This window comes from Petaurus breviceps, unplaced genomic scaffold (assembly GCF_028583685.1).
Source record: "Petaurus breviceps papuanus isolate PSGF00001 unplaced genomic scaffold, PetGlider_PUasm1.0 224, whole genome shotgun sequence".
In the NCBI taxonomy this organism is placed as follows: Eukaryota; Metazoa; Chordata; class Mammalia; order Diprotodontia; family Petauridae; genus Petaurus; species Petaurus breviceps.
In genome coordinates this window covers 9,830,218-9,842,275 of record NW_027185887.1, presented here as the reverse complement: position 1 = coordinate 9,842,275, position 12,058 = coordinate 9,830,218, and the positions used below count along the sequence as shown (strand labels likewise).

The following is a 12,058-nucleotide window of genomic DNA, read 5'->3' as shown; positions in this document are numbered from 1 at the left end:
ATTATTGCTTAAAAAAAAAAAAAAGCCAAACAGAGAAGTCTGACTTTACTTCACTGGCAATAGGAACGCTCTGAAGTTGTTGTTTTAAGTGAAGGCATAACGTGAAAAAAAAGCCATAACAGAAAAAATTCTGGCAGTGGTATAAAAGATTTGGGGGAGGTCATTGGAGTGGAGGCAGGAAGACGTTAGGATGTTATTATAATAGTTTAGGCAGGTGATAATGAGGGCCTAAACCAGGGTGGTGCCAGTGGGAACTGAGCAGAGAGAACAGATGTCAGAGATGGAGAGGTGGTATCAACAGAACTTGGTGACTAGTTGTGGAAGGAGAGAGAAGAGGAAAAAATTATTCCAAGGTTCAGAACCTTTGGTCTTTGGTGAAATAATAGTATCACAGCAGTAAAAAAGGGGAGGCTCAGATTATGAGCTCAGTTTTGAATTTGTGGTGTGGATAGTACAACCAGAGGGAGGAATTTAGGAGATGTCTGGGAATTTGAAACTAAGATTCAGGTCTAGATTAGAGATAACAATGTGGGAATCTTCTGCCTGGGAGAAGATGAAAAGGCAAAGTGCTAGAGGGATTGGCTGGGGGTGTGGGGAGGGGAGTGGTTGCTGAATTTACCAATTCCACTCCCAGAACACCTTGTTTAGTTAGTCTGGGATGATTTTAGGTGATAGGATAACAGATTTAGGGCCCAAAGACGCTAGAGGAGACCTAATCATATCATTATAGATTTTGAATTAGATGTTGCCTCACATGTCATTGAATCTAGTCTTCTCTTTTATTTTATAGCAAACAAGGTCCCACAGCTAATAAGTGTCCAAGCACCCACTAGGCATTCAGCACTCTTACCACTCTATAATCCTGCCTGTGGCCCAATACTTTCATTTAACAGATAATGCTTAAGATATACTATTTTTTTCTTTTTAAATTAAATTTTATTTGTTTTATTATGAAATTAAGCCCCCCAAATTCCCATATGCAAAGTAGAACAGAAAAAAGGATTACATATGAAACCACAAATGTCCAATAAGTATAACTTCTTTAAAAAAAAAAAATATATATATATATATATATAAAATTCAACTTACTTTTAAAGCTGTCCTGCTTGCCTCTTTTCCTTCTGTTCTCTTTGCAATAAAAAAAAAAAAAACATTTCAACAGCCCATTTTTTAAAGGAAAGAAAGGCAGATTAAATCATGGAAAAGACTCTGCAATGGCACTCTGCTGGGTTCTAGTTTGGGCCCTGCCATTAATAGTGTGTGATGCATTGGGCCCAGTTCGTGATTTATCAGATGGAGAGTTTGAACTAGGTGGTCTAGAGTATGCCTTCAAGTTTTGCCACAGTATGATTCTATTAAAAGAATTTCTAGTTGCTAGAGCCACAGAGGCCTGGAATAGGAGTTGTTGAGATTCCCCACAGGGCAGATTCATATGACGGTAAGTTTAAATAGAGTCCCTGCCATTTTTAGAGAAACAAGTTAGGACTTGGAGAAGGAAGCATTCAAAAATATATCCTTTATAATGTTTGAGAGGAAAACATGGAATAATGATATTCTCTTATAGATAGAAAAGATTTCTTTCTAGGTTAATGAGGTGACAGCTAAATTGAAGTTGGGTTCACATAATTAACTTTGGGAGGGTACAGAGGTGAAAGAGAGGAAGTAGAATGTTTGCTGTGCCTAACATTCAAAAGAGCAGCATTATTTTGGGTGACAGTGAGCAAGGAATAGTCTCTTAAGCTAAAATGGTTTGATTGGGGGTGGGGGTGGAAGGAGGACGGGAAGAACAGACTAGAAGGGAGGGATCAGGGCGAATGTAAAGGGGGTAAGTACAAGTTCTGCCCTGTTCAGTGAGTGCCTGCCCTCTGCCCTCCTTACCAATTATCCCACAAACACTAGAGGACGAACCAGGGGCCAGAAAAGCTTGTTCCACCTGTCAGATTGGTTGGGGTGTCATATCCTGTGTTTTCTCTGGAGGAATTAGACTGAGAATTGAGGCTTCCTCTTAGCCTCCCTTCTTTATCCCAAATTGCTGAATAGTGAGAGATAGCTGTGGCTGCTCTTCTGTGATTCCTTGTGTTTTCTCTTCCTCTTCTATGACATTTTTGGCATTTATGGAAAACTGAACTTTGGTCCTCCCAGTTATTTTACAAAAGAGTATCTTCTACCCACCTCCATGCTAATACCACTGGGTGTTGTTCAAGTGAATAAACATTAAGTGCTCACTGTGTGCAAGGCCCTGGCAATACTATATTTTGGGGGGGCTTTTTTGTTTATGGAGGGGCAGTTGGGGTTAAGTAACTTGCCCGAGGTCACACAGCTAGTTTTTGTGTTAAATGTCTGAGGTTGGATTTGAACTCAGGTGCTCCAGGGCCAGTGCTCTATTCACTGTGCCACCTAGCTGCCCCTGGCAATACTATATTTAAGAAGAAAAAAAAAAAACCAACTCAATAGTTCTACTTCTCAAGGAGGGATTCTCAGATTCTCACTGCTTTCCAGTTATTGTTATCATGATGCCCTTTTTACACAGACCTGTGATTTTACTGGTGTAGGCATCAAATGAGATAACATGCGAAGAACTTTGTAAACTTGTAGTTACTATTATTATTATTATTATCCTTAATGATAATGTAGAGGCAACTAGATGGTTCAGAAGATAGAGCCATGGGCCTGGAATCAGGAAGTTGTTCAGTCCCCTTTCAGTCATATCTGGTTTTTCATGATTCCTTTTTGGGGTTTTCTTAGCAAAGATAATTGAGTGGTTTGTCATTTCCTTCTCCATTTTACAGTTCATTTTACAGATGAGGAAACTGAGGTAAACAGGGTGAAGTGACTTACCTAGAGCCACACAGATGTAAGTGTCTTATGAGTCTTCCTGATTCTAAACCCGGTGTTCTATCCGCTTTGCCACCTAGCTGTGTAATGGGTTTCAGATACTTCCTAGCTATGTGACCCTGGGCAAGTCACTTAACTTCTGTTTGCTTTAACCTAATAGAGAAGGACATGGCAAACCACTCCAGTATCTTTGCCAAGTAAACCCCATTTATAGTATGGTCCACAGGGTCACAGAGTTAGACTCAACTGAACAATACATTCCTGGTGTGGAAATTTCCTCCACTGACACAGAACTGCAGTTTCTTAACTTTATAGTCTCATGCGTTTTCTGGAAGTTCCGAGTAGTAACTTGACCAGGATGACCCAGCTAATTTGTGTCAGAAGCCAGATTTAAACCTACTTCTTCCCAATTCCAATTCCCTTACTCTCTCAACAGTATCTTTGACGTCTTGGTGTGCTATTTTTAAAGAAAGTGAGATTTTTTTTTTTTTTGCTAATGTAAACTTTACCATTCATCAAAACAAGACAAAACAAAACAACAAACAATCATTTAAATCTGGAAAAACCACCATCACATCTTATGGAACATTTGGTACATAGTTTTCTGAAATGTCTTGTTAGCAGGAATCAGAAAAAGAGCTAGACTGCCCAGCAATTGTTTTTTGTTGCTTTTCCAGCTTGATCAGCTCTTTGGGCAGCTGGATTCAGGCTTCTGTTTGTGACCCCGGTACATTTCTGATTCTAAATGGTTTACACCAGGGGCTGCTCTTAAATAATTCCAAAACTTGAACCTGCTGATGCAGCTGCCTGTTTCCTTGATTTCTTTTGGAGGCATTTCCTAAACATAGGGCAGCCAACAGTAACATCTGTGTTGAAAACTTTGCCTAAGATGAGTTTTATTAGTGCTGGAGTTTGACTTGAAGACCTACTGTTGCCCCATTCAAGTGGGAGAGCTCCCTGTAGGGTTAGCAAGTAGGGGGAAGATTGTGGAGAATCAAGGGCTAAAGATAAGACAGATTTTGAACCAGTTAAATTACCTTTAGCCAACCTAGTCTACAGACTGTAATGCATATTTCCATGTGAACCCTAGACCTCATTATGGATGCATTGCTTTTGTCTATACATAGTGAGAATCAGTTTCCTCATTTGTAAAAGGAGGGGACTGGCTGACATTCCTCAAGTCTATTTTATATGTATATGACTGTTTTGCAATGCATTATTATACAGATGCAAGTTTTTGTGATTTTTATGGTTGTTATGCAATCAACTGAAATCCTACTCCTATGCCTTATCTTGGTAGGGAGGTGATCCTGGCATCTTAAAAAAAAAAAATCTTTCCCTTTTATTTCACTTTCATTTCTGAATATGTCCTTTTCATGTGCTCATACCACCCAGAGTGCCCTTATTTTAAAAAAAATTAAAACTTAAAAAAAGTTTAAAAAGCCCACTTTAGCAAAAACAAGCCAATACGAAATCTGATTGTGACAGTATATGCAATCCTTGACACCCCAAGTCCCCTACCTTTGCAAAGAAAGGAGACCCTGGCTATGCTAGCCAAGCTGGAAAGCCTTCCTGGACAGGTCCTATGACTCTGTGTATGGCCTGGGGATCAGTCAGTCCATCAGCAAGCATTTATTTAGCACTTCAGATATGTGTGAGGAATGATGATAAATTAGCCAAGTTGGGGAAGTTCATTACCAGATTGGTGGCAGAAAAAGGTGGTCTCTGGACAGTCACCTATATCCCTGTTGATATAGGGAGTAATCCTATAATAATAACAACAACAATATAGCTAGCATTTAGATAGCACTTTCAAGTTTGCAAAGTACTTTACAGATGTTATCTCATTTGATCCTTACAACTCTGGGAAGTAAGTGCTGTGATAATCTTCACTTTACAGGTGAGGAAACTGAGGCTGGAAGAGGTTAAGTAACTGGCCTAGGGTTACAAGCGAGAAAATTGCCTGAGCTTGGATTTGGAGCTCAGATCTTCCTAACTCCAAGTCTAGAGCTGTACTATATAGCTTCCATATCCTTGAAGTATGGCACTACCTAGGGCACTACTTGATACTGTAATAATTGGATGCCATCCAAGGGAATCCAGCATCTGTGTCATGAACATCAGCCCAGCCAAAAGGATGTTCTGGGGTCAGTGTATGCCAATAGATGTATTAACCCCTCTGACTTCCAGTGGCATCTGCTAGATCAAACTAATTAGGAAGGGAAAGACTAACATTTTGTATAGCAAATTACTACTATGCCAATAAATAAGGTGTCATTAAACTTGCTTTTAAGTGCATGTTAGTAATATACTATCTCTCTGGCATAGAGAGCTGTTCTGTAAGAATATAGATTCTCTCCATGCTTTTCTGTACCTTTTTTTTTTTTTTTTTGCTTTTTGGAGAAAGTTTGGGTTAAGTGACTTGCCCAAGGTCACACGGCTAGTTTTTGTGTTAGGTGTCTGAACCTGGATTTGAACTCAGGTCCTCCTGATTCCAGGGCCTGTGCTCTATTCACTGTGCCACCTAGCCGCCCCTCTGCACCTTTGAAAAGGTCAAGAAGTCAAGAAGACCCTAGTTCAAATGTGACCTCAGACACCTACTAGCTGTGGGACCTTGGTCAAATCACCCATCCTCTGTCTTCTCCAATTTCCTATACTGTAAAATGGGGATTATAACATCACCTGCCTTGCAGAGTTGTGAAGATCAAGTGGGATAATATTTGTAAAGAGGCTAACACAGTGCTTGGCCCAAAGAAGGTGCCACGTAAGTGCTTCTATTCCCTTCACATGTCACACTGTCCGTCTACTTACCAGTTACTCTTTTTCATTGTAGTTTGGGGCTGAGTTTCGAAGATTTTCTTTGGACCGTTACAAACCTGGGAAGTTTGAAGACTTCTACAAGCTTATCCTTCACATCCATCGCATTTCGAACATGGACGTGATGATTGGCTATGCCGATGTGCATGGTGACCTGCTGCCCATCAATAACGACGACAACTTCTTCAAGGCTGTCTCAAGTGCAAATCCACTGCTCAGAGTCTTCATTCAAAGACAAGGTATCACAAAGCCTTCACTCTCCTAGTATGGCTTCTGTTTTCTCCACTTTCGCAAGGTTTCGTGTTGCCTTTTCTGTTCCTCTGTAGTTTGTGAAAATTGGGAATTGTAGAAATTAAGATCATGCGGTATAGCATTTAATTAGTTTGGTAGAGAATTTGAAAAGGATTCTGTTTCAAGTAGGATTGTAATTTCTGAGTTTTGGAGAAGAGTTCTGAGTTCCTGGGGAGAGAAATATAATAATGATATTTTTTAGTATTTAATTGGAAGCAAATGAATTCAGTAAAGAAAAGGCACCAGTCAGCACCTTAAAAATGTAACTGAAGAACAGTAGCATATTTTCCATCTTTTCTTTTTTTTTTGGAGTTGGGGAAAAAAATGTTAGCTCTAAATTATAACTTTGGTTAATTTTGAACTGAAGCCCAGCATGGTTATAAGTAACAACATAATACCATTATATTTAAAATAATTATTAATGGAGGTTAGTGGCTAAAAAGAGGGTTGAGTTAGAAAGAGGTTGATATTCCTCCCTACAATTGACTCATCTTGGGCCCTTTTGCTAGATACTTCTTGGTAGCATACTTGGATTTTTCCCTTTTTGTGAACTAGAAATGATCTCTTCTACCGAAATAATATTCCTGCTGAAGAACTGCCCTCTGAGAAAAACTTGATCTTAACCTTGTATTTGGCATCTTAGTAAAAGCAGGTATGATAATGCCTCATTTACATAGCATCTTTAAGAAATGTTCTTCCTAATTCAAATTTCCAAAGAAATGAAGCTATACCTTTAAAAAAAAAAAAACAACCCTTTAAAAATCATTTTGGATGGAACTCTGTCTAAAGTAGGTTATAAACTTCCCTGCCTTTAAATACAGCATAGGGGGATGGTGAGGGATCAGAAAAGGACTCCTGATTCCATTGGTGTAGGGAGCTCCCATAAAGTAACTCACTCCCTTTACCAATGTAGGTCAGTACCTTCTCTGCTACTTAAAGGCTTAGAAAATTGTCTGCAATAGAAGTGTCAAATACACAGCCTATAGTGTGTAGCCTAAACCAGATTAAAATGAAGTTCTTATCTGATGTTAATGTGTTGATATATTAATACAGAAAGAAATATATTAACATGTGTGGTTTTCTAAGTCAACATCCATAGATATAGCTTAGTTGTCTCTGTTTCTATTTTGAGTTTGATGTGTTCAATCATATCCAACTCTTCATGACCCCATTTGAGGTTTTCTTGGAAAAGATCCTGGAGTAGTTTGCTGTTTCCTTTTCCAACTCATTTTATAGATGAGGAAACTGAGGCAAAGAGGGTGAAATGACTTGCCCAGGATCACTTAGCTAGTAAGAGTCTGAGGCCAGATTTGAACTCAGGGAGATGAAGTCTTCCTGACTCAAGGCCTGATACTCCATCTGCTAAACTACCTGACTGCCCATTTTGACTTTGGTACCATGGGGTTAGAGCACCAAGAACTTACAAGAGTTACTAAGGATTCTATAACCTGTATTTATCAGAAATATGGCTTGAATTCAGGTCTTTCTGACTCTAAGTATTGCTTTTGGTCCACTGTGCCAGCAGTTTTCAAAATTTTTGGACTAGGCCCCGCTTATACTCTTAAAAATTATCAAGTCCCATCCCCCCAAGAGCTTTTATGTCTTTGTTAGATCTATCCTTATTTACTGTATTACACCTTAAAATGTCTTAGTATTATTATGAAAATAATTCTGACCTCATGGACCCCCAGGGATCCTCAGACATACTTTGAGAACCGTTACACTATGTTAAGCTGCTAAAATTTATATTTATTTTTCATAATGACTTGATCTCTAAGATGAACATCATTGGACAGTGACATCCGTTGGAGCTGTTGAGATGTGGTCTGTTTGTTCCTTCACCAAATGGTCTAAGACTATTGCTTTTTCAGTTCTGTTGTTATAGAGTTTAGTCTCCTTCAAATTGGGACTGTCAGCAGTAGATTTGTCTGCGATCATCTTTTAATTTAACGATTTTTTCTGTGGACTAGGAAAGCCTCACTTTGTTAGAATTGAACATAAAGTAATAATAAGTAGTTGGGGGGGGTTGGTTTGTTTTTTGGAGGGGGGAAGGCAGGGCCATTGGGGTTGTGACTTGCCCAAGGTTACAAGGCTAGTAAGTGTTAAATGTCTGAGGCTGCATTTGAATTCAGGTCCTCCTGACTCCAGGGCGAGTGCTCTACTCACTGCACCACCTAGCGGCCCCCCCCCCCCCATCAGGTTTTAAATGAGGCCCTAAGTAGAATACTTCAGCTTTGAATATAGTTGTCACATCCATGTTGCTTTTTCAGAGGCCTTTTTTTGCATCTTGCTTGACTGGGTTGTGTTCCAGAAACAGCTGAAGTGGCCAGAATGTGACCTTCTAATGAGCGAAAATGTTGTTCTGTGATGCTCCATACCTCTCTGAATATACAATCAGGCCTGTCTATCTCATGTAGTGTGTGAAGTTTGCTATTTATGAGGCATATGTTGGAATGAGAGATTGTGTTGGATGTCAAGCAAATCCTATGAATAATGCAAGTGGTTGCTATTCTGGACTCCAGACTTGAACCTGTGTAGCTGCAGAGTTTCATGGAGTCATCAAGGACCAGGCATGATATCAGGGAAGACTTCCTAAAAATGTTGTTGTTGTTGTTCATTTGCTTCAGTTGTGTCCATTTTGGATTTTCTTGATTTTCTTTGCGATGATACCAAAGTTTGCCCTTTATTTCTCCAACTCATTTTGCAGATGTGGAACTGAGGCAAACAGGGTTAAGTGACTTGCCTAACATGACACAGTAAGTGTCTGAGGCCAGATTTGAACTCATGAAGATGAGTCTTCTAACTCCAGGCCTGACCCTCCATCTTTCATGCTACCTAGCTGCCACTTCCCTAAAAATTAGTTATTTATGAGTGGAAGGGGCAGCCTTGGGAAGTGGTGGCTTCTTCCTCATCAGACATCTTCTAGCAGAAGCTTAATGACGTCTTATTGATTGTGTTGTAGTTAGAATTTCTTTCCAGGTAAGGGACTAGATGGTCATGGAGGTCCTGTCCCATATTAAAATTCTGTGATTCTCTGAATGGAAGAGGTCTGGCTTTGATATATGTTATTTGTGTGACTCTGGGGGCAAGTCCCAGGAGGAAGGCTCAGCCTACTCATCTGTAAAATGGGACAACAGTAATTGTACTACCTTCCTCACAGGATTGTTGTGAGGAAGGGCTTTGATGTTTCCCATGATTGCTGGGTGGAGAAATGAGAAGTCATATTCCTGCCTTGGTTATGACTAATTCATTTGAGATAGGTTTTCTGATATCACAGATCTGTTGTTCATGAAGACTTTAAATATTCTGCTAATGAGTAAAGAATTACAGAATTTCAAAGCTGGATGGAATCTCAGTGGGCATCTAGTCCACTGGGGACTGAAGCTTAGACAAAGTGAGACTGGCTATGTGGTACAATGGAAATGGGCATGCTTGATTTGGAGTCTGAGGTCCTGGGTTTTGGCTCACTGCCTGTGTAACTGGTAACAAGCCTAATTCTCACTCTATGGATGACTTTCTAAAGTGAGGGCCTTGGAAAGTGAGATGACCCTCTAAAGTGAGGGCCTTGGACTAGATGTTGTCCAGGGTTCTAAATTCCAGACCTATAATCTTAACTGACTTGTTCAGAGTTGCGTTGGCAGAGCTGGGATTTGAATTCAGGTCTCCTGATCCCAGCTCTCACTTGCAGCTTCATTTTCAGTTCTCCCTGGACAACAGCAGGAGCCCAGATAAACAGGAATCTACAGAGGATCCTCTTAGTTCTCTTTTTTTGCTATTATTTTAACCTCTCCTGCTGCCATAGCTACGGATCAGCAGATTTGGTATGTCCTTTCTCCTCTTCCTGCCCCACCCTGTAGTGCAGGTGTTAATGAGCAATAAAACAGCCAAAAGCAGGAATTAGCAGGAGCACTGGATAACAGAATTCTGGCTTCATGTCAGACTCCCAAGATCACCCCAGTGAGTAACAGTTGCAGGTGGGAATGTTAACTTCATGATAATAATGAGTATAAGAGCTGGCATTTTTACAGTGCTTTAAGATTTTTGCAAAGCGCTTTACGTATATTAACTCATTTGAACACCAAAACAGCCCTGAGAAGTTGGTGCTATTACTTTTTTTTTACAGATTGAGGAAACTGAGGCTGAGAGAGGGTTAAATGACTTGGCCACAGAACTAGTGTCTGAGGCCAGATTTGAATTTCAGGTCTTCCTGATTCGAAGTCACTCTGGGCTACCTAACTGTCTCATGATCAGTATGGACTGATAGATGAGTAAGGATGAAAGGAGTGGGTTACAAAGTATAGGATTCCAAGCTCTGCTAAAGACATACCAAAGGCATGGAAAACAGGATACTAAGCGTTTTTTTTGTCTGGATTTTCCTGGAACTGCTTAATAATGTATGGCAAGTTTAAAACACATCAGCATTTCTCATCTCTATAGTTTTTAGAAATTATGGAGCTTCTGGATTTCTTTTGCCCCGTCGCCAAATGACACATATCTTAATGTCATGTTTGAGCTATCTCAGATTTCTTTAAAAGAAATAAATATTGCTTATTTAATATTCTATTTTTCCCTAGTTACTTGTAAAAACAATTTTTTTTTGCTTTTTTGAGGGGGAGAGGGCAGGGCAATTGGGTTTAAGTGACTTGCCTAAGGTCACATGGCTAGTAACTGTGTCAAGTGTCTAAGGCCGGATTTGAACTGAGGTCCTCCTGACCCCAGGGCCAGTGCTCTATTCACCGTGCCACCTAGCTGCTCCTATAAATTTTTTTCCCTCCATCTTTACATTATGAAACCCAAAGAATGTCAAAATACCAAGAATAATTAACAGCTAAATATGTACATGTGCCTTATAAAAGGAAAAAAAAAACTGAGTTCTCACCAGACTGAAAATTATTCAATACAACTAACTATCCACTACAGTCTCAAGAGAAGGACCGTGTGCATTGGATAGACCTGGAAAGGTTAGTGTTCTAAGCCAGTTACCCAAAGACAGTTGATTCTTTACTTCTTAGCCAAAGACTGACTAGCAGAGAAAAATGCCTCATTGCCTCACAGTTAAACTCTGTGGTCTTACATCTGTACTGGTTTTTTGGCATATGGAGTATTTATTGGATAGAGAAAATAAATGTGGAGTTTGTGTTTGTTCTTCCTGTTTAGTGTGCTAAAAATGGAAAGAGTTGAAAACTTTTTTTCTTCAAATTTTGAGTTCCAAATTCTCTTCTTCCCCCCACCCCTCCTCATTGAGAAGGCAAGCAATTTGACATAGGTTATACATATATCACTACATTTTTTAATGATTAAGAAGGAGAACAGGGGCAATCATATATAGCCTTTTAAGAAATATGCATCATGGGCTGATATTATAAGCAATCTGGGAGAGCAAGGCATAGTTTTGACAGTCAGATTTATGGAGAAGGGAAGAATTTATGACCAAACACGGGATAGAGAGTATTATGAAATACAAAATGGATAATTTTGGTTACATCAAATTGAAAAGTTATTGTACAAAGAAAGCCAAAGACAAGATCAGGAGGGAAGCAGAAAATTTGGAAAGAATTTTTGCAGCCAGTATCTCTGATAAAGGCCTCATTTCTAAAATATACAGAGAACTGAGTCAAATTTATAAGAATACAAGTCATTCCCCAATTGATAAATGATCAAAGGATATGAACAGGCAGTTTTTAGAAGAAGAAATTAAAGATACCTATAATCATATAAAAAATGCTTTAAATTACTATTCATTATAGAAATGCAAATCAAAACAACTCTTAGGTACCACATCACACCTGTTAGATTTACTAACATGACAAAACAGGAAAATTATAAATTCTGAAGAAGATGTGGGAAAATTGAAATACTGTTGCTTTGTTGGTGGAGTTGTGAACTGATCCAACCATTCTGCAGAGCAATTTGGAACTATGCCCAAAGGGCTATAAAAATGTACATACCCTTTGACCCAGCAATACCACTTCTAGGGCTGTATCCCAAAGAGATCATACAAATGGGAAAAGGACCCATACATAGGAAAATATTTATAGGAGCTCTGTTTATGGTGGCAAAGAATTGGAAATCAAGGGGATGCCCATCAGCTGGGAATGGCTAAACAAGTTGTGGT

The 12,058-nt window shown here is 39.4% G+C and overlaps 1 protein-coding gene across 1 annotated transcript in view; it reads left to right on the top strand.

The window, feature by feature from the left end:
- PARD6G (par-6 family cell polarity regulator gamma) overlaps positions 1-12,058 on the top strand; it is a 172,861-nt gene that overhangs the window by 40,036 nt on the left and 120,767 nt on the right. Inside the window, exon 2 of the mRNA XM_069095034.1 lies at positions 5,669-5,891. Within this exon, the coding sequence (XP_068951135.1) occupies positions 5,669-5,891 (223 nt within the window). The remainder of the gene's footprint in view (positions 1-5,668; positions 5,892-12,058) is intronic.